Source organism: Diceros bicornis, chromosome 28 (assembly GCF_020826845.1).
Source record: "Diceros bicornis minor isolate mBicDic1 chromosome 28, mDicBic1.mat.cur, whole genome shotgun sequence".
Lineage (NCBI taxonomy): Eukaryota > Metazoa > Chordata > Mammalia > Perissodactyla > Rhinocerotidae > Diceros > Diceros bicornis.
Window position 1 is genome coordinate 32977030 of NC_080767.1, and position 22993 is coordinate 33000022.

Here is a 22993-nt window from a genome sequence, read left to right on the forward strand (position 1 = left end):
CTCTGTAAACTGGGACTTGAGAGGTACATCCCAGTAATTAGGAAACAGTATCACCAGCATATCTGGAGATCAAATTTTACCTGGATGGCCCTGGCAGTGACCCCAAGTCTTCCCTAATGGTGCATACCAAGGTTTATTCCTTAAGTTAGTCTTCCTTAATTGTCCAAGGGCCTCATTTCCAGAAATGTCATGCTTGAAATTTTATTCATATTAATTCTCCATGTGAATAAGTGGGCAAAAATAAAAATTTTATATACTTTGCCAATGCTGCTACAAGGAATACTGCCAAATACCACAAGATGGTCCCCAAGCTTCTCCTGACACTACTTCAGTGTGTCTAATAAAGAAAAGCTGGCAAGTTAAAAGAATAAGCTAATTAATCTGCGAATTAACAGAACCCACATTTTGTCTATAAAAAATAAAACTATAATGCTTTTTCCCTTTCTTAATAAAGAAAAGTCAAAGAATCTTGCCCGGCTTTCAACAATCACACTCATCAATCACCTGCAGTCTCTTGTAAACCATTCTCTTAAAAAAGAAATAATTAAATGAAACCAAAGAGGCCCTTTCTTCTTTTTTGAGAATAGATCAAATCATATTTGGTCTGGACCACACGCCACACACCACTCAGGGCAATAACACAGCCAAGGGGGAAAAGTCACAGAGACTGGGGTTCCCATTCCAGATCATGCGCCTCCTGGCTGTGTGACCTCAGCATACCTTTCTGAGCCTCAATTTCCTCATCCGTAAGACAGGGATGATAGTACCCACCTCACAGTTGAAAAGATTAAATCAGTAAAGCATCTCACAACAGCTGCTGGATGAACGTTGCTAACATTATGGTCAACGTCACGTCCCCAAAAAAGGTTTTAGGACAGAAGCTGTCCAAGGGCCACACCACAAGAAGTTTGATACATTCTTCCAAGTAAACCCTCGGGAAGGGGAGGTCTCCAAGGGGAGGCTCCCGGACCCCACTTTTAGTGAGCTGTGCCAGCATGTTAAAGATGCGCAAGACAAGACAGGCGTCTTCGATTCAATGTAAATTAAGAGTAGCCTTCAGGCGCCTGGCTAGTCGCCAATACAGGCCCATGGGTAGACAAAATTTAGACACTCTTGTCTTATGGGTAATTTGTAGCTTCCAGCTCTTACTGTCAAATCACTCAGAAAAAAAAATTAATTACAAAGTTTTGTTGTTGCTTCTCATAATAAAAATCTCATAATTTAACTAAAACATGAGAATTTACATGAAATATTCATTTCTCACTTAAAGCTACACTTACGGAAAGCCTCAATCCCACAGTGAATGTTCACATTCCACGGGAGCATTTCATGGAGGAGGGCCTTCTAGTTTATCTGTAGTTTGGGGTTTGATTTGTAGCTCACCCAAAATAAATATCATGAATTAAAACAAAATCCACCAAATTTTGGCAATTCTGGGGTTCTCTCTCAAGATCCAGTTGCTTACCCTCTCAAAAAAAAAAAAAAAAAAAAAGGAAAGACAGAAAAAAACAATAACAATAACTGGAATCCAGGAGAATCACTAGGAAGAAAGGCAGCCCTGCCCAGCTACAATCGCAGGACAAGATGCACGCAAGCCCTGCTCGAAAGTGAACAAGGGCAGAAAGAATGATAAAGACGGAGCCCGGGCAGGACAAACAAGGAATTTTATTTTACATTCTCTGGTAAAGGGCTCCTCTTCACAATGGGCTTGGATTGGAAAGAAACAAAAAATAAAAATCATGTTGTCTTGGGGTGGTAGAATTGTGCACAGTTTTTAAAAATTTCCTTTGATACTATGAAGGTGTTTCAGTAAACAGTGTTTTTAATATTCAGGATAGGAAATCTGCACATAGAACAGTGAAAAATATGCAAAACAAAGAAATGCCCTTCGGGAATTTGTATAAATATTTTTAGTATTCAGAAGCAAGGCTTAATGGCTTAATGAAGTAACATCTGTACAATGATGAAATCAAAGCAGCTGTGTTGTGCTGGGGTTTGCCTGAGCGGGAAGGCGAGGGTTCAAATTCCAGCTCTGCCTCTTACAGGCAGGGGAACAATAAACAAGCTACTAAATCTAAGTTTCAGGTTTCCCATCAATAAAATAGCAACAATAGCATCCCTTGCATAGAACTTTAACCGAAAACACTGTGACAGCACCAGCAGACTCTGGCACAGAGACACTGCATAACATGCTTTAAATTTAAAATATTACTAAGCTTTAAAAAAGGAAGGACCTATCGCATATGCAATACTTTGTGCTATTCCCTACAGCTAAACAGGCCACACAAATGAAACGCAATCTAGACCAACTCTATTCCAGGGATACTGTAAACTGTTAGTTCACCAACAATAAACAGCAGCTAAGACTTCCTACGCTAAGTTTCAGACATTCTTTGGTACAAGCAAGTTAGAGAATCAGAAAATTAATTCACCATCCACTATTCATTGAGTCACACAGGAGTCAGTGAGACTCTGGGCATAAGATCCAGATTCTACTCTCAGAGATCTGACACTTTCACAGGGATGGGAGGGACAAGGACTGGGGAAAGTGGACTATGGACAGGCGTGGAATCCTGGAATCATGTTTCACACCGAATGCCCTGAGAGGGACTTGCTAACTGAGCCTGGGGCAGTCACCAGGGAATGGCTTCTGGGCTAGACCTCGGATGATGAGCACGAAGGCTCCCGCAGAAAAGGCATTTCTGAGAGAAGGCAGCAGCGGGTGTGAAAGCCTTTTCAGGGGAGGGCCGGGGGCCTGTTGCTGTAAAGGCTTAGGCTACAAGTGGAGGAGGAGTAGGAAATCAAACAGGAAAAAGAGTCTAGGGTCCAACAGGAAGGGAGGTGGCCGCAGGTGGAGGAGTTACTGCAACACTGCAGGCAAGAGCCAGGAGGGGGGTGGCGCTGAGGAAGACAGGCGAGCACAGATGACAGAGCCCAGGATCTGGCCTAATGGTCGGCTGGTTTCTCTGAGAGCTCTCTGTAATGACAGGGGCCATCCCTACTGCCACTGGACACATCCACACCCTCAACAGTTCTGGCCAGATGCCACTTCCCAATCTGCCCCAGACCCCCAGGCCAATCTTCCTCCCTACAGCTGTCAGGCGGCTGGAATAGGCAAATCCCATCCTAGCATTCCCTGCTTTGAAAAGGGAACCTCCAGGACGAAATCAAAACAACTCACGCTGTACCATCGGGACCCTCTGCGGCCTAGCTCTCCAGACTTGCCTCTGCTCCATCCTCCTGAACATCCCAGGCCTTCATCCCTCTGCATCTTTGCTTCTGCTGCACCCCATGCATGGAACATTCCCCCACCCACTGCACCTACCTCACCTATCAGGCAAACTCGGGCCTTTCAGTTCCTTGACCACACAGGTCCCTTGTGCACCAAAGGGCCTGAGAGGTCTTTCCCTTAGGAGTAGGGAATGGGACAGTAAATTCCTGGCTAATTCCTACTTATCGTTCAAGTCTCAGCTTAAGTGTTACTTCTTCCCATCTTTCACCTGTCAGACTGGCAAGAATTCCAGCACTGGTGAGACTATAAGAGAAGGACATTCCATATTCTCTTGGTAGGAGTATAAACTAGTGCAATCCTTTTGGAGGGCAATTTGGCAATAGCTCTCAAAAGGTAAAACGCACTGTACGGCCATCTGTCACTTTTCTGGGCTGCCCAGCAGCTGTACTTCCTTCCTACGTCTGGGGAAGCCCACCACCTTATGAGTGGGTGACTGAGCTTCACCAATCAGAAGCACCCACCCTTGTCTATAAGGAGCTCTCTGAGGGTGAAAGAGACGGCAGGAAGCCTCGGTTCAAGCAGCCAGGGCAGCAGAGTGAGTGGCGAGCCGGGGCCCAGCACCAGCTGCGCCAGCAGTGCAGTGTGGAGCGCTCTGTGCTCGCCCGCAATGGCCCGTTCCACAGCGTGATTTCTGACACTCTTCTCAGCCCTAGACCCAGTTCTTGCCCTCCCAACTGTCCTGCGAGCCACCTACTATCCCTTAACAAACAAGTCCTCTTCTCCTTAAATCATCCAGCAATTCCATCACTTGCAACAGAGAATTCTGAGCAATACATGAACACATCCCAATCCAGAAATTCCACTATTAGGAATTCATCTACAGCATGTACTTACACAAGCACACCAAGACACGTTTGTTGCAAAAAATCTAAAAACCAAAATATCCATCAATAGGAGAATGGGATCGGTAAATCATGGTAGCGCCATATAAGGCAATTCGATGTAGCTGTTATGATAGATATGATATACATCTACATGTGCTGATACAAAAACTTCTTCAAAACAAATTAACAGAAAGGGAACAGTATGTATAGCATGACCTCATTGGTGTATTTTTTATACGGATAGAGAGAAAGATAGACAACAGAGATATACGAAGGCGTATCATAAAACATTTCCTGGAAAAAAACACAATACTCTCTTAACTAGTTACTTTGGAAGAGGGATATGAAATAGAAACTTATTTTTCACGTAATATTTTTTCCCACTTGAACGTGTTGTCATGTCTGTAAATTACTTTCATTAGAAAATGCTTTAATGTCACTTGTCTGGTAAGGACTTCACAAACATCCATTATCCCTCCAGCTATTCTCTCTTATTACTGTTGTTTTTCCTCCAGGGCACTCAGCACAGTGCATTCTTTTAGATTCATGTGTATTTACCTATTTAATTTCTGTCTCCCACATGAGGCTATAAGCTCTGAGGGCAGATGCTGTGGTGACCACTACAGTCCCAGCACCTGGCACAGGGCCTAGCACACAGTAGATGCCAAATAAGTATCTGATAAGTGAATGAAAATAACTCATCCTTCTTTTAAGACTCAGCTCAAGTGAAGCAAAGCTTTTCCTGAAATCCTCCAGTTTAGATGTGACCCTTTCTCCCTTGGGCCTCCACAGCTTCGTACCTACTGCTCTTGTCAGTTTATACATGTCTCCCTCACTACACTGCATGTTGAGGAAAAGGATCCACACATTCACCTCTATCTGTGGAGCCTGCTACAGTGCCTTTACACAGAAGGCACTCAAGAAATAGATGATCAATAAATGAATACAGGAACAAACTAAACAATAATAATAATTTACTCACGTATTAAAATCAGATGTTACTGATGTCTTGTTCTTCTTAATCTGGTCTTTTATGATAGCAAAACCAGACTGTGTGGAGTAACGATCTCTACACAGGAGTGTGCTATAGGGAGCCAGCCTAGTGGCGTAGTGGTTAAGCTGGCATGCTAAGCTTCAGCAGCCCTTGGTCCGCGGGTTCAGATCCCAGGTGCAGACCTACACACCACTTATCAAGCCGTGCTGTGGCAGGTGTCCCACATATAAAGTAGAGGAGGATGGGCACAGATGTTAGCCCAGGGCCAACGTTCCTCAGCAAAAAGAGGATTGGCAACAATGTTAGCTCAGGGCTAACCTTCCTCACCAAAAAAAAAATAATAATAATACATATTAAAAAAAAAAAGAAGTGTGCTATAAACTCGAAGCTGTGGAACCATCACCCTGGACTCACACTAGACTTGGAAACACAAGATCACTGCCCACCAGGACAGAGCACAAAGTGGGGTTGCAGCAGTGAAATGAGTTGACATAATCTGCTTAACTACTCACTTTCAGCAACTTTTCCTAAATTCAGGATTATGCAAATTACTACAGTTCAAAAGCAAAAGAAACCAATTCACTCTTTCCATCTTAAAAATGAAACTGCTTTGTATCAATGTTAAATTTCCTGAATGTGATGATTTTATCAACGTGATGTAAGAGAACATCCTACAGGATTTAAGTAGAGGGTTACAGTGTCTGTTATTTACTCTCAAATGGTTCCACACACAGAAAATTAACAATAATAATGTGAGAGAGAGAGAGCACAAATGGGGTAAAATGTTAACAATTGACAAATATGAATAAAGGGTATATATGACTGTTTATTGTACATTATTGTCACTTTTCTGCAAGTATGAATTTTTTTAGGTAAAAAAAAAAATTTAAACTACTTAATAGAGAAGGCTATTCTACTTTTACTACCATTTAAAGGCATCAGACTGAAGAAATAAAAACAGTACTTTGATGGAGATAACAAATACATTTGAATAAGGCAATTCAGAACAATTCTAAAACTACTGTTAAGTATCTTCATTTAAAAATAATTACAAAGATTCATCCATATGGTAAATGGGGGTAAATCATTCTCCCCACAAACAGGGAACATCTGTTGTATAAAAACCTTATAAGAGGCTGGATAACACAATGAAGAGCATAGTCTCAAACTGGCAATTTCCAAACTATTCAAGGCAGCAGTTTTCCTAGCTCTGCAGAGCCAAAACACCAAGACAAAAAACGTAGGAGGTAAACAACAGCTGGAGAAACACCAGATACACACGACCTGTTCTAATTTCTGGACCTATACAACCTGACTCAGAAATTTAACATCAAAGTTAGAACTTGAAAATCCCAATTCTTCTAAATATCATTTTATCACTCTAGCATTTGGAGCTAAAATACAAATGTAAAAAGCTGATCTAAAAAGAGTAATGACTGGACCAGATGCTTTATATACATTACTTCTCACCATCATAACGTGGTATGTATGGTAGGTATTAGTGATACCATTTCACAGGTGAGGAAATCGAGCTTCAGAAAGGAATTAAATGCCCATGATCCTTCAGAAATGAAGTGGTAAAGAGGGACTCTAGTCACTCTAGCTTAAAAAAAAAATCTCTGCCTGTACCAGGCATGTTCCCACAGCGAGGCCTCCACTCCAGCTTTCTTTCTGCCTGGAAGGCTCCTCCACTCAAACCTCACCTTTGTCATGAGACCTCCCATAACCTTCCTATCTACCACTACGGTCTGCCTTCCACCCCAACACTCCCAAGTCCCCTTAGCCTGAATTCATTTCTTTTAATTTTTGTTTTGAGATGATTGTAAATAAACACGTAGATGTCAGGAACAACACATCGAGTTCTCCTATACCCTTGACCCAGTTTCCCCCAAAGGTAGTATCTTGCAGAACTGTAGTATAGTATCACCTGTGTTACTTTTTTCTCCTGGTATTTATCACTTTCTAACATATTATAAATATATTCATAATAGCTGTTGTTATTGTCTGTCCACTCTCACTAAATATAAACTCCTTCAGGCAAGAATTTTTATCTAAATTTCATTGACTGCTATACCTCAAGCACATAGAACAGGACTTAATCTGTAGGAGGACCTCAATTAATATTTGTAGAATAAATCAAAGCACTGTATTGCACTGCCATCTCCAACAGGAAATAGACCAGCTCTTTAAGAGACCACGTTGGTAAATAAGAGGACTCTGAAACATCAGGAAAACATAACACTCACCCATGGTGACGTAAGGCAACTTATCAGTTGATCCGTGAGGATAGATGCTGTAGAGGTGAGGTCCAGTAATATCTACTCCCCCCAAAACTAGGGCTGCACCGATATAACCTTGATACCTGGTGATTAGAGTATGCATGAGAAAAAACAAATGAGTCTACTTTGCATCAATATAACTTAACCAAAGATGTAGGAGAAGACAGACAACAAAAAGCTTGTCTTATACTGCTACTGTTTCATTAAGTGCTTACTGTATTGATGGGTACAAAATGGGGAATGGAACGAACATTAACTGAACACCTACCATCAGCCAATAAAAAGTGTCAATTGCGTGAGGTACTCCACCTACCTTATTTCATCTGTCTCACACCCCCTTTAAAGAGGGCACTATAATTCTCACTTCAGAGAAGAGAAAAACCAACCCAAAGACATTAAGTACTTGCCCAACGTCTCAGAGCCAAGACTGGCTCACCCCAAAGATTATCAGTACCCTTCCCATCACACCTCTCTGTGATCAGCGGATAAGCTCCCTTCCAAGTTACCGGTGAGGAGTTGCTAAATTCAAGCTGTTCACATTATCAACCTCACCACAGCCTCACAGGAAAATGGCTAACGTCAAAACATCTTCCCTTTGAATAAATCCACAAAACTGTAATCACAGATAGGAGCTCATATTGAGTAAGAGAAAAGTATTTCATCATTCAGGAAGGGAATGATGAAATAACTCCACGACAGCCTATAAAACCCATTGCTACCGCCCACAGGACAAAGCTGTACCTCTCAGGAACATGGATGGGAATGGAAATCCATTTTCCACCCCACCGCACCCCTGTTTAATTGTGCACGTATTTGTTCCTTTGGACCCTTTACCTGGTTGGTTTCCCACTTTTATAGACTGCTTCCCCTGTACCTGGTTCAATCTTTTACCATTAGAATTGCTATGCTAGATAAACACCCTGGATTAAAGTTCTCTACTGTGAGCCTTTAGCTCTTTTGGCAAGAAAAACCAAACCAACACATGCTGAATTTGCCTAATGATGTAATCATTAAAACATATAAATAAATTAATACATGAACCAAGCAAAGTCATAATTTTAGATTGTCTGAGACATAGCTACCTATCAGGAAGAGCTCTAGGTAAACAGAATAGTCAAGTCCAACAACTCCCGTATCCCTTGATTACCAAACTGTTATTTTAGAAAGAATCTTCCATTTATAAGTGAAAAATTAAAGAGCAGGAAAGGACTTTAGAAGCAGCCTCAAGAGGAAACAGAGGCCCAGACAGGGGAAGAAACGGGTCCTACACCACATGAGCTGGCAGCAGGGTGAAGACCAGATCCCAGGGCTCTGGGATGAGAAGCCAGAATCACCAGACCCATCACTCCCACATCAGTCCAGTGCCTGATCCCCTATACCAACTGCCCACCAAACCGAGTGTTGAAATACAGTCCATAACAATTAGCTAGCGCCCTTCCAAGCAAAAACATACTGTTTGACGCCTTTAAAAGAGTCTAAGATATTTTGGCAAGTCATTGAAACCCTTAAAAACTGATCCAGAAGTTCTACTTCTAGGCATCTAATTCTAAGGATATAATAGGACAAATATGCAGAAATGAAAGCACAAGAATGTTCACTGCGGCACTATTATGCTAAAAAAGTGGCAACAGTCTGAGAATTAGCTAAACTGATACAGCTATACAACAGAACACTACACAATCATTAAGAACCATGTTACATTTTCTCATATGCTACTGACGGAAGAGCCACTTGGTACAATCTTTCTCAAGGACAGTTTTGGCAATATGTATCAAAATGTTAAATGCGAATATCTGGCCCAGCAATTCCACTTCCAGAAATTTATTTTAGAATATAACCTAAGGAACTAATCACACAAGTCCCTAAAGGTTCTAAGTTCCAAAGAGTTCACAGAATACCTTATAATACACAAAATACCTTAAAATAGGCAATATTGTTAATGTTCAAAAATTGGTTAATATAATGGATTACTGTGATACCACCAAAAATTATGATATTGATCAATGGTTCTTAAACTTTTATGGATCACAGACTCCTCCGAAAACCTGATTAAAACTGTGGAACCCTGGGGCCGGCCCAGTGGGGTAGTGGTTAAGTTTGCATGCTCCACTTCAGCAGCCCAAGGTTCACGGGTTTGGATTCCAGGTGCGGACCTACACACCACTCGTCAAGCCACGCTGTGGCAGCATCCTACATACAAAATAGAGGAAGACTGGCACAGGTGTTAGCTCAGGGACAATCTTCCTCAAGCAAAAAGAGGAGGATTGGCAACAGATGTTAGCTCAGGGCCAGTCTTCCTCACCAAAAAAAAAAAAAAAAAAATTGTGGAACCCTGCCCCCATAACAAGCGTACTACAAAAGTTTTTTACTATTTCAGGAGGGTTACAGGTTTACAGAACTCCTCCATGGGCTCAACGTAAAAACTCTGGATGCTGAGCTCTTCTACTAATGGAATAATATTCACAATATACTATTATGTGAACAGGTTCAGTTACAAAATAACACATATAGTAAGATTTCATTTTTGCAAATGCACAAATAAGTATATATGCATAGTATTAAAAAGTCTGAAAAAATAGATCTACAAGATTTACAACGTACGTCTCTAAGTGGCAGAATACCAGGTGACATTTACTTACTTCTTTTCACATTTCTACAGTGTCTGAATTTTTTACAATGATCATACATTACTTTTATAATAATTTTTAAAAAGGTTATTTTCATTTTGAAATGCTCCAACAGGGAAACTATTCAAGATGTACTGATAGGTGAAAAGATCAGGTTATATTATAGAATAGAATGTACAACTAGGATCTCCTTTTTATAGAACAAAATATGTTATTATTAAACATAGAAAAAACCTTGAAGGGTATAATCTGCTGGCACCAATTGCTTATGGGTGGTAAAAATCCAGATAACTTTTATATTTTTTAGTTTATCTATATCTTCTAACTTTTTTTTTTTTACCATGAACATGTACTAGTAATACGGAAGGAAAGAAGGATGGAAGGAACGAATGACTAAATGACCTTAAAAGACTAGAAGTATATACACCCAACCAAAATGTGATTCTCCCTGAATGGAAGAATTTTTATTTTTGATTTGGGCTTTCCATATTTTCCAAATTTTCTATGATTAATATATATTACTTTCATAAGGAAAAAAAGTAAAATTAATATAATAAAATAAATAAAAGAGCGTCTACATATTTCCAGAATACAAAACAGTGTGTCACAAAAACCTCTATTAGATTCAACAAGAAGGCTCCATGCTGGGAATGAACAAGTTATCACTTACATCTACATCCAGCCATCATAAAAGTACTACTTAAAAAGGGAAAAGATATCCACTTCTGTTTATCAAACCCTGTTTTCTCACCGATCCACATACAAAGAATTGGGTTATTCAGGGGGGAAAAGCACAGTAATAGCAAGAGAATACTCTGTACTCTTTTTCAGCCTCTGAATTTTACGGGGATCTAACTGTGTATCAGGCCCTGTACTAGGCACTGCCATAAGCCTTATTTCTTGATTCATTTTCTCCTCAAAAGTCAGAGAGATAGAAACTAGCAACTCCATTATACTGAGGAAGAAACTGAGGCTAAGAAAGGCGAGGTGAACAGCCCAAGGTCACACAACTGTAAGTGCTGTAGACGGGACTTGAACCAAAGTTCTGAAGTCAAATCCTATGCTTTTTTCCCTCATAATACTGACTCATTTTATGTAACTCAACAAAAACGTCAGAAGACATAAAGGACCGTAATTATCCTGGTTTAAACTTTAAAATGTTCCTCTCAAAACTTTTATACAATTTAAATTTTACAAAGTATGTTAAAATAAAAATAAAAAAACATTAAACAAGAGAATTTAGAACTCCTAAAACATTCCAAAGAGATTAAGAGAAACATCTCCTGGATTTAGCTAAATGCTTTAAATGACACTGCAAGGAATCTTGAAATATTCTATTTACTGCAATTTTACAAGTTTAAAAATTGTTTTAAATGTAATGCACCATACAAACCACCAGAGGGAGCTTTGTATTTAAAATCAAAATCACAAACGTCTTCAGAAATCTTGACAACAGATGTACTGTTCTCACACGGTACTGGGAGAATTTATTTGATCGGCAATAAATCTCCAGGATTACGATGATGATTATGTACATAAATAAACAGAAATCACTGACATAAGGGCTCAGCACAGCCAGAGCAGGAATTAGGGGGATATGACTAGTAAGTCCTGCCCACCTGACTCTTAAGTCCTGGTCTCCTCACGTGTAAAAGGGGAACTATACTACTGGCCTTGCTGCACAACTACATTAAACCTCTTATCCACTTACCGAGAGCCCAGGGGCCACGCTAGACTCATAGATGAAGACCTGCAAATTCACAGGAAGGCAAAGGCCAGGCAGGAAACAGAGAGAGGAGACCGACAGGGACCGACAGACCAGACACATGCTCCCACTTCTAAAGGCAACATCCACCACTCACTTCCAGAAGATTACTGCCACGTGTTATCCCACTGTGTTTCTGAATTTTTTTCAAAAGAAGCTGGAAATCCAGATTTTTAATTCAAATCTACCAATTTATAATTATTGGCCACGATTTTTTTAAAAACACTATGTGACCCAAATAAAATTTCTCTACAAGCGGAATATGGCCTGTGAGCTGCCAGCTTACAATCTTTTGCTTTCTCTTCCTGCTCCCCTTTAATTCTCACAGGACTGGATGCAGCTGCTGCTGCTTGGGGCAGAGAGAAAATGTTTTGTGTAGGTTTCTTAATGAATGATGAGGATCGGAATAAAGGTCTCTGATCAACTTAAAAAAAAAAGGTATCATGATGCACACTCCACAAAGAAGGAAAGAGGAAAGAATCTGTTAAACCTTAAGGTGGGTCCCAAAAGGAGAAGCCAGTATTCCAACCCAAGACTAAATGCCCAGGCTATTTCTACTAAAACACACCGTCTCTCTTCTCTTTATGAGGAGTAAATGAGAAAATGGACTTAAAATCTGAAACCTATACAAACATAAAGTGATGACGTGATTATTAAGGAAGAAAGAGAAATAAAACTACTAAGAGGAACTGTCTGTGGGAGTCAGCAGTGAGTGAAGGTCAGGTCAGGCACGTGCCTGCACCTCTTTAAGCCTCAGTTTGTTCACTTATAAACTGGAGATGTTAACAGCCTCTATCTCAGAGTTCAGAGGATAAAATGAGATCATGCACCAAGCCTGGGCCTGGCACAAAGAGACAGATAAATGTTGGTGACTGTTGATGTTATTATACCCACTCACAGCCAACTACAAATATCACTTTTCGTTTCATTGTTATTTTGCCCCTAAAAGAAGGAAAAAAAACCCAACCATTTGTATTTGTGTGTGTTCATAAAATGAACTCAAAGGTTCCTTCCAGCTCTTTCTTACTATGAATAAAAAGGTTTTTTTATCCAGTACAGTAATACCCTATGCCTCAGGAAATGACTCAATTGGTCACATGTGATTTATTCAAGGAAAAAAAAAACAGACCCCATAAATTCAAATACATTATCAAAAGCCTTATGAAATTAAAATGGCGTTTTCATAACAACTGATTTCTGGAATAACATGTTTATTTCTGAATGCTTTTTCTCTAGCTTCCAGGCTTCCCTTGGCTGAAAATCTAAGACATGAGAAAAAGATGCTATAGACATCCCCATCCTGGAAGCTTACCTGAAAAGCATCTGCTTCAGCATCCGATTGGCCGTCACGACTCTGGGAAGGCGGCCAGTAGAGAGGGAGTGGAGCTCCAAGTTGGAAGAAATGAGCTGGGTTGTCATGTCTGTGTCTGCAGCTGTCCCAGCACCACAACAACTAAAAAATACAATTAGAAACTTATCTAGATTCAATTACCAAAGGGCTCAACCAGAAGTGGAGCTTCTTGGATAACTTCCACGAAGTTCAGCTACATAGAGAGATGTTTTTGAGCATGTCTGCACTGTAACGGCTCTGTCTAACCATTCTTACATAAAGTTGAGAATAAGCATCTAACTATATGCAAATATATTTTCTGTGGCCCAGTGGAACATTTCAAATCATTAGTTTCTGTACTCCTAACAGAGTATGCATTTTACTAATCTTAAAACTATTTTACCAAGTATTTACTACCAGGTACCAATCATCACAAAGTACTGAGAATAAAGAAAATATGACAGTCTTAGCACTTGATTTCAAAGCTGAGTGGAGGAGACACAGGTAGACAAAAATTATAGTATCTCATGTAATACAAGTAGCATAGATAAAATACTATGGGAAACTGGAGGAGAGAGCAATTAATTCTGATCTTTGAGAAGAGGTTTCATAAGAGCTGGATCTGGAAGAAGCAGAGGGTGGCAAAAGCAAAGGTGAGACAGCTTGGAGGCGAGGGGAACAGGGACAGGAGGGCAACAGGGACAGTCCAGGTGCAGCTGGAACAGAGGGCAACGGCAGCTAAACAGGATGAAAAGCTTTCTGGGAGACCATGCAAGAGCTTAAACATCCTGCTACAGAGTTTCAATTTTACCCAGAAAGCAGTGTAGAAATGCAAAAAATCTCTGGAAGAGTTTTTAAAGAGGAAAGGGACATAATCACATCTGTGTCTTACAAAATTCAATATGGCAGAAGAGTGAACAATAGAGATGCAAAAGTGACCAAACGCAGAGAGGCTATTTAATGACAACTGCAATAGTCCAGCTGAGAAAAAAAAAATCTGAACTAAGGCCTTAGCAGAGGGAAGAAGAAGAGGGAACGGATGCAAGAGGCACACGGAAGGCAGAAGTGGGTACCAACTGAAACGAAGACTAAAGAAAAGAGAGGACTTGAGGATGACCAGCTTAGGTGACAGGCGGATGGAAATGACATTTAAGGGAAATAGAAAGAAAATACGCGTTGAACAACAGGTTTTAGTGAGGAACATAGTAAATTCAAATTTAGCCCTGACATATTTGAAAATATAAGAGCTATTCAAACCAATCAATACTTACTAAATGTTAGGAGATATGAAGTGTATTTTTGAACAGTTCTTGTCAGCAACAACCATCCCTTCAGTTGCCCTTGTATCTGCTCCAAGAACTATGCCATCCTATTTTTAAAAAATATATTTTTTAAAACATTTTCACATATATAAACCATAGCTCTCTACTCTAGTTTAGGGAAAACAATGTTGGCCATCCCCTGCTCCCCCAATCCCCCATCCCCTGCTGAAACTCTACCAAAAATATTGTGCTATACTGTCAGAATTCAAGAAAAGGCTTATTAATCAACATTATTCATTGAATCCTGAGTAGGCAGTAAGAATTACCATTCCTGTTTCCAAATGAGGCTCAGAGATTCAGTGAACTCCTTACAAATAACAGAGCTAATAAGAGAAAAGTCTGGATTACGATGCAGAAATCCTTCCATTAAAATAGCCACCTTTGTCAATTTCTTTTTAAAAGATGTCACTTTTTACCTTTAACAACAATAACCATCATCCCTTTTGACCCTTGCAACAATTTAAGGCAGCAATTTATTACGTCCATTTGATGGATGAGGAAAGTGTGGCTTTGAGAAGGAAAGGGATCTGCCCAAATGTGGAAGCAGCACAGAAGTGAAATGGTTAGACAGACCTGTCTGACCCAAATCTTGTGTTCTCCCATTACATCATCCTGCTTCCTAAAGTACTAACTTCAGACAGAAAAGTAAATTGGCCTCCTGTCAAAAACTCTGTAAAGTGAGGAAAGAATATACACTGTTGACAAGCACACAAAGCCTCCTGACAAACACAGGCCCCCCTAAAGGATCTTTTCCTGATATACTCTGTAACATCTGTCCTTCCTGATAAGAGGCCAAAGAAGTAAAGGAGGCCAGTGGCCTGGTTCCTGTAAACAGTTCAGTCACTGCTGCTCTTGGTCTGCCCCGGCTTACCTTATAGACCACCCCCGCGATGGTCGTTCCAGTTTTCCGGGCCGTTGGAAGCTTGAACCCTTTCCTTGCAAAATCGGCTTCCAAGATGGCATTTCTGAGAGCAAAGGAGAGAATAAAGCGTTCAAGGGCAGGACCGCATCGTGCCGCGCTGGCACAGTGTCTAACAAGGAACTCAGGAAAAGAAAACCTATTTGCTTTCACGCCAATCTGATCACTGAACCCTCCCCACATCAGGACCACTGCCTCGTTTTTCAGCAAAAAGAGCGTCAGAGAGGGACCGCACCTCGCCTAAGGAGACGGAGATGCAGGGTGTCCGGTGCGCTGGGAAAGCGGAATGGCAGCCCCGGCCCCAGGAGAAACCCACGCTCAGGCCCTGATTCCCCTGAGTCACACGGGCCGCGGGCCGCAGGCCCCGCCGTCCACCTTCGTTTGGACCTTCCAGCTCAGACAGCAGCCCAGCTCCGACCCCGGCCCCGCACTCCCACTCCCGCCCTGAACCCGGCCCTGGGCATGGCCGCACCTTCGGCAGTTATCAAACGAGAAACCTCCAACCGGTGGCTGATACACTGACACAGCCGCCATCTTCCCAAGAAAGTACTTCCGGGGCGTGGGCGGGAGCAAACAAAAAGAGCAGAGCATTTCCGGCGCCAGCGGCGACCTGGACTGGAGGGGCGGGGCAAATTCCACGCCAGGGCGATTGATCTTAGAGTTACGGGATCCTAGAAGAGCCAGGAGATGTTTGGATATACCGCCCCAAGTGGCGCGGAGGAGAAACTGACGCCCGGAGCCCAGAAAGGACTCACCCAAGGTGGAAGCACCGAATGCCAGGCGTCCTGCCCGCCGGACCAGAGCTGTTTCTACTGTTAATTCGGGCCGCAGGGCTTCGGAGACAGACCCACCCAAGTTCCAGACACAGCCCCACCACCTCCTTGCAATGAGCAAGCCTTCTCAATTCTCTGAATCCGTTTCCTCCACTGTCACATGGAGATAACACCTACCTCAAAAGGCTGCTGTGAAAGGAAGTGCCGGAAAAGATGCTCAACATCATTAGTCATTAGGGAAACGCAAATCAAAACCGCAATGCGATACACTGCACATTCACTGGGATGGCTATGATCAAAAAGACAGACAATAACAAGTGTTGGCGAGGACGTGGCGAAACTGGAAGGCTTCTATGTGGTTGATGGGAATGTGAAATGGTGCAGCTGAAAACAATTTGGCAGTTCCCCCCAAAATTAAACAGAGATCCAGCAATTGCCCTCTTAGGTATATACGAAGAGAATTGAAAACATGTGTTCACAAAAACTTGTACACAAATATTCATAGCAGCATTATTGATAGTAGCCAAATAATGGAAACAACCCAAATGTCCATCAACTGATGAGTGGATAAACAAAATGTGGTCCATCCATACAACAGAATATTGTTCAGCCATAAAAAGGAATGAAGCACTGACACATACTACAACAAGGATGAAGCTTGAAAACATTGTGCTAAGTGAAAGAATCCGGGCACCAAAAGCCACATATAGTATGGTTCCATTTATATGGAATGTCCTTAATAGACACATCCATACAGGCAGAAAGTAGATTGGTGGTTGCTGGGAGCTGGAGGGAGGGGAGAATGGGGAGTGACTGTTTAATGGGTACAGAGTCTCTTTCTGGGGTGATGAAAATGTTCTGGAATTAATGGTAATAGTTACACAACATTGTGAATATGCTAAAAACCACTGAATTGCACATTCTTAAATGATGAATGTTATTTCAATTTTTAAAAGGCTGCTATGAGAATTGAAAGTTGTATGTGGAAAGTGTCTATTCTGGCACATAGCAGCTTCTCAATAAACAGCTATTATTGGTAACACATTCATTTCACCCTGCCAACAACCCTAAGAGGTAGCTATAATTCAATTCATTTTACTGATGGAAATTAAGTTTCGTTGAAGTAAAGCAACTTGCTCAAATTTACATATCAAGTAGATGACAGCCTCAATAACTGTGGAATGAATGAATTTATTCACTCAGCAAATATTTATTGAGCACCTACTGTATGAAACTGTATGTCAGGCATGTTTCTAGGTATGAATGAATGAATGAATGAATGGCGTCTCTATCACCTAGAACCAGCGTCTGTCACAACTATGTGTTCAATAAATCTTTGTCGAAGGTTAAATTCCCTTTCTCTGGGTCTTTTGTGTGAAAATAGGAAAATAAACATTTACCCACCTGCTTCAGTAGGAATCTACTGATGAAGAAGTTATCTCCTGTGTCATCAGCTTTCTACTTTGGTGAATGTAAAAAGTAAAAACACTTGGGTTCTGCTCTAGAGAAGTCCACTTCCTGATGAGAAAGACTCAACTCCACAAGACTAGACAGCACAGGTCATAATTCCACATGCCCTGGATACTGTGAGGGGTCAGTGAGTGATTCTAGAATGAAGGACTGGCTCTCCAACATCCATCAAACTCACTCCTGCTCAAGGCTCGGGCCCAAGGGAATGAACACAAAGATGAATCTGATGTAGTTCCTCTCCTGTTGTGAGTTGAATTGTGTCCTCCCAAAATTGATATGTTAATGTCCTAACCCCCAGTACCTCAGAATGTGACCTTGTTTGAAGATGGGGCCTTTACAGAGGTAATCAAGTTAAAATGGGGTCATTAGGGTGGATCCTAATCCAGTACGACTGGTGTCCTTATAAAAAGGGAAAGTTTGGAGACAGACGTGTGCACAGGGAGAATGCCATGTGAAGATGAAGGCAGAGATGAGGTGATGCTTCTACGAGCCAAGGAATGTCAAAGATTGCCAGCAAACCACCCCAAGCTAGGTGAGAGGCCTGGAACAGCCCTCAGAAGGAACCGACCCGGCAGACACATTGATTTCAGACTTCTAGCCTCCAGAACAGAGACAATAAATTTGTTGTTTCAGCCACCCACCCAGTTCGTGGTACTTCGTTTCGGCAGCACTGGCAGACTAATACACCTCACGAGTTCACAATTGAGAGGAGGAGGAAAGTTCCCAGAAAGACTCACAGCCCAGTGTGCTGAGCTGGGTGGGGGTGGGGTGCTGCGGAAGCCTAGGGGCTCAGGAGGACGGAGTGTGAGCTGGAGGGGTGAGAAGGCAGGAGGGACAGGCACGTGAGCGAAGGCTTGGGGTATGGAACGAAGAAAACAAAAAACCCTGGGCACCTATTATTCTCAGAAAACACTGATGTGTCTGATGCGGCTGCAGAGAAGGGAGGCAGAACGGCCCGTGGCCCCCAGAGGGTGATGGCAGGGCGCCTGTGTCCTGCCGTAGGGTCTGGGTGGGAGCTGGAGGAGCCAGGAAAGGATGTGGAAATGATTTGTGACCTTGGTTTGTCCCCGGGGCATTTCTCTTCTTAACTGGGTCTCTTTGGTATGGTTTTCACACACAGACTGAGCTGAGGAGGCAGGGTTGCCTCTGGAGGTGGCCCAGCAGAGGCAGCCGGAGCCCAGCAGAGGGTGACAGAGAGCCTCCGGGCAGCCTGGGCCTGGACCTTGAGAGGCCCAGCTGGAGGCCAAGCAGACCCCACTCAGCCTGGGACGGGGACTCAGTACCTTCTGCCGTACAGAGGGCAGCTCTAGGGCCCCAGCACTCAGAGCCCACTGCTTCAGCCTCCCTGTCCAACATGACTGCTGCCCCCTGGGACTGCAGCCCAGCCTGGTACGCCCCTCCCAAGGCCTGACTTCTGCTCTAGATTTGGCTGTGTGACCTCAAGGAAGCCATCAGGCTCTCTGTGCCTCCATTCCCTAATAACGTAGTAACAACCAACATTCCCTGAGATCACCCAAAGTCCTGGGCTTTGTTCTAACCACTTTATATACAGGATCTCGTGATCATCCTAGGCACCTAGAATGTGCCAGACACTAGGAAAACAGGTAACGAAAAGACAGACACAGTGCCTGCTCTCAGGGAGCTAGCAGTCCCTGAGGACCAGGCATCTTGCCCCACTTTACAGACTTCACCGAGAGGTGAAGTCACCGGCTAAAGGTCACACAGCTGATCAGTGGCAGAGTCAAGATCAAACCACACCCCTCCCAGCCCAGAGACAGGACCGCTTCCCCCACTCCTGACAATTATGGCCCAGCTGGAACTCAAGTTCCCACGTTCCCTGGGGCTTTGCCGGAGCAAAACCAAGGTTTCCTCCTCAAGGACTCTCATCCCAGCTCAGCCCTGTGGTCACAGGCCAGTCTCTTCATCTCTCTCAGTCTCAGTTTCCTGATCTGTAACATGAGAGAACATTACAATGTTTCCCTTACCTTGTGCATACCAAGTGAAAGCATGCAGTGTAAACTGTAGAGCGTTTCATTCATTCATTGGTCCATTCACTCATTCATTCAGTATTTATGAAGTCCCTCCTTGGCGTGGGGTCTGTGCCAGATTATAGCTGTGAGGGGCATTGGTCTGTGAACTACACATCCAGTTTACTGTGCTAAGTGCCCTAAGGGACACGTGCCAGAACACAGCCAGGAAAGGGCTCTCGAGTGGGCCTGAGGCAGCCGGGTGCGCACCTAGAGGCCAGGAGTTAGCGCTGAGACCAGGAAACCAGAGGGTGCCTCCCACACAGAGAGTTCAGCTGTGCACGGCCCCTGCATCAGCCTGCATTTTCCAAGGGCCTGGCGAGCACCCTCCCCCAACCCGCACGCTGCTCAGGAACCCAGCGTGGGACAGGCCCTGGAAGGCTCACCCCATCCTCTGTCAGGATACACACACATCCGGAGGTACCCCCCACAACGAGACTTGGCCATCTTCCCATTGCAGGGAAGGCAGCCCATGATGCTCCTGGTTGCTAAGGCAACTGGGACCTTGTTTTTCCTTCTTCATAAATAAGCTATAAATAGACAGGGCAGACCTGGGCGCCTTCCTTTGCATGAATTACAGCAGCTGCTCCAGGGTCCCGGGCCCCGGGCACAGCACCTAGGTGCCAAGCCTCACTGCACGGGCCACAGACACATAGCTCCAGCGGGAGGGCACAGCCGGGCTCATGACGGCATCACACCTGCTCCAGACTCTCCTGGGGCACGTAGCAGATTCTGGGGCCCTGCCGAGACCCACACAATCCCAGTCACTGTAAGCGGGGCCTGGGATGGGTGTTTAACTACTTAACCCCAGGAGATGAGATGAGCCTGCATTTGCCAACCCAAGCTGATGGTGAACAGGAGTGGGCAACCTCTCTTCTTCCTATCCGGGGCCGTGCAAGTCACAAGGAAATCAAGAGAATACTTCCCACTTCTGTAGCTGGTTTAATCATCATGGCTAACATCTATCTGTCGAGACCTTTCTATGTACTAGGTGCTGTGTTAAGTGCTTTATGTGCCACAACCATTAATTCTGCCAACCAGCCTATGAGGGTGGTGCTGTTATGATTTCCAGCTCACAGGTGGGGCGCTATCAGCTTGGAGACAGGAGGTGCCCGGCCCAGGGTCACACAGCTGGTTAGCAAGGGAACTGGAATTTGAACCCAGGCCTGTCCTGTCCTCTTGTTCTTGACGCCGGCCTGTCTTTTCAGCATATCTGGTTCTCCTAATCACCCATGAGGGCGGGAATAGCAGATGAGATGCCCTAAGTAGGGGAGGAACGGAAAGAGAAACTGAGACTCAGAAGGACTAGTGACTGGCCCAGGGGCACAGAGTGAGGAAGAGTCAAAGCTGAGGCTTGAGTCCAGGGAGTGGGGGCTGCAGAAAGTGGGGCTGTTTGCCCTATAGAGGGAAAGATTCAGGTAGACACGACTACCTGGTAGGGCAGGGCAGGCTTCCTGGAGGAGGTGAAGCTGACATAAGGTCTTAGAGGACGACAGGGGCGAGAAAGAAAAAGGCTTCCAGACAGAGGGAACAGCTTGTATAAAGGTGCGGAGGTACAAGAGGGCATGTCAGGTCTGCAGAATAGCAGGAGGTCTGCATGGCTATGGGGCAGGGGCAGAGTGGGAGAGGTGAGGCCAGCAAGGTGGGCAGGCTCCAATTATGAAGGGCTTCATAGGCTGGCGCATAAGCTTGGTCCTGTCCCGAGAGCACTGGGGAGCCATGGAAGGCTTGTAAGCAGAGAAACAACATGACTTCTCTTGGCAGAACGGGCTGCTGGCTTGACACAGGGAGTTTGAGCAGAGCCTGTCATCCAAAGACAAAACATCCTGAAGGCTGCCGGACCACAGCTGATGGATGCTTTCTCCAGCGAGGCCTTGCAGCGTCCACCTCCGAATGTGGACACCGTGTGCCTCCCAAGCACATCCAGCTCTGTCCTCTTCTCCAGGGTTCTAGACCTGCCACAGCCTTCCACAGCTGGGCACATTCATTCCGACTTTCCTTAAACAAACTCCAGTTTTGCAACTGGCACAGGAACGCAACGACTCTGCCCTCAAGGGAAATGGAGACAGAAATCAACAAGTGAGTTAAAGGACCAGAAGGTTCTGATAGGGCCTGCACAGGGTACCAAGAGGCTCAAAGGAGAGAGAGGGCAACTCCCCAGGGAGGAAAAGCATCAGTAAGTGCTTTAAAGAAAATATGGGATTGTAAACAAAGCTCAAAAGATAAGCAGAGGTTGATAGCTGGGGTTGCGGGAAGAAGAGAATGGGCATTCCAGAAGGAGGGGACAGTCTGAGCAGATACATGGAGGCATGAAACAGCTGGGCATGTTGGAGAGCTTTACATGAGAGGAGTTAGAGGGGAGGGGGAAGCTGCAAACTTGCCAGGGACCAAGGCAGGCAGGACCCCAGAGCCATTCCCAGGGTGTTAATCAGGGGAATGATGTGATCACATGGGTGTGTTATGAAAGTCAACCTGGCAGCTGGTCGGAGGATGGGATGGACAGGAAGCAACTGGAAATAGAAGAGGAGGGAGGGAGCTACAGCCATGCACCAGGAAGGAGAGGAAGGTGGCCTGAACTCGCGTGGCAGTGACAACTCAAGAAGAGAACAGTCTCAAGAGATACTACAGGTCAGATACACAGGCTGTGGTCAGAGGTTGGATGTGAGGAGCAGGGAAAAGGAGGAGTCGACTTTCTCTGGGGTTCTGACTCGGGTAGCAGGATGGATGATGGCAGGAAGGTCCATGCGGGTCCCTTTGGGACATGTTATGTTGGAGGTCTGAGCTGGGGGGAGGTGCAGGAGCTCTCGGACAGCAGAGAGAAGGCCGTGCAAATCCCAAGTGTGAATGAGACCCCATGGGACGGTGGGCAGAGGGAGAGAAGGGAGCCAAGGACAGAGGCCGGGGATGGTGATATGTATCAGGCAGGTGAAGATGAGGTATGGGCAAAGCGTGGAGAGAAGGAGCAGGCAGGGAGGCAGCGGGGACCAGGGGACAATGACGTCACAGTCACCAAGATGCTTTGCTATCAAATCTACCAAAGACTTTTTTCAAATGATAACAGTGTTAGCGATGATGTGATGAGATGAGCACTTTGCAGTTTGCTAGTGGGATGTAAAGTGGTACATGCTTTCTGGAAAGAACATTTGCCAAAATAGCTCAATATCCCATGCAACACAGTGCCTAGAGTTAACAACACGGTATTGTGCCTTCAAAATTTATTGAGAGGGTAGCTCTCATGTTAAGTGCTCTTGACACACACACTCATAAGAAAAAAGGGACGCAAGGAAACTTTGGAGGTGATGGATGTGTTTATTACCTTGATTGTGGTGATAGTATCATGAGTATATGTATACGTCCAAACTCATCCAATT

General features: G+C 44.0%; 1 protein-coding gene across 1 annotated transcript in view; it reads right to left on the reverse strand.

The window, feature by feature from the left end:
* The window catches only part of PSMB7 (proteasome 20S subunit beta 7), a 55958-nt gene extending 40056 nt beyond the window's left edge, over nucleotides 1–15902 (reverse strand). Inside the window, exons 1-5 of the mRNA XM_058524010.1 lie at nucleotides 15825–15902; nucleotides 15305–15398; nucleotides 14383–14480; nucleotides 13094–13234; nucleotides 7357–7472 (exon numbers count right to left, since the gene is read on the reverse strand). Of these exons, the coding sequence (XP_058379993.1) occupies nucleotides 7357–7472; nucleotides 13094–13234; nucleotides 14383–14480; nucleotides 15305–15398; nucleotides 15825–15886 (511 nt within the window). The 5' untranslated portion in view covers nucleotides 15887–15902. The remainder of the gene's footprint in view (nucleotides 1–7356; nucleotides 7473–13093; nucleotides 13235–14382; nucleotides 14481–15304; nucleotides 15399–15824) is intronic.
* Nucleotides 15903–22993: the final 7091 nt, after the last annotated feature.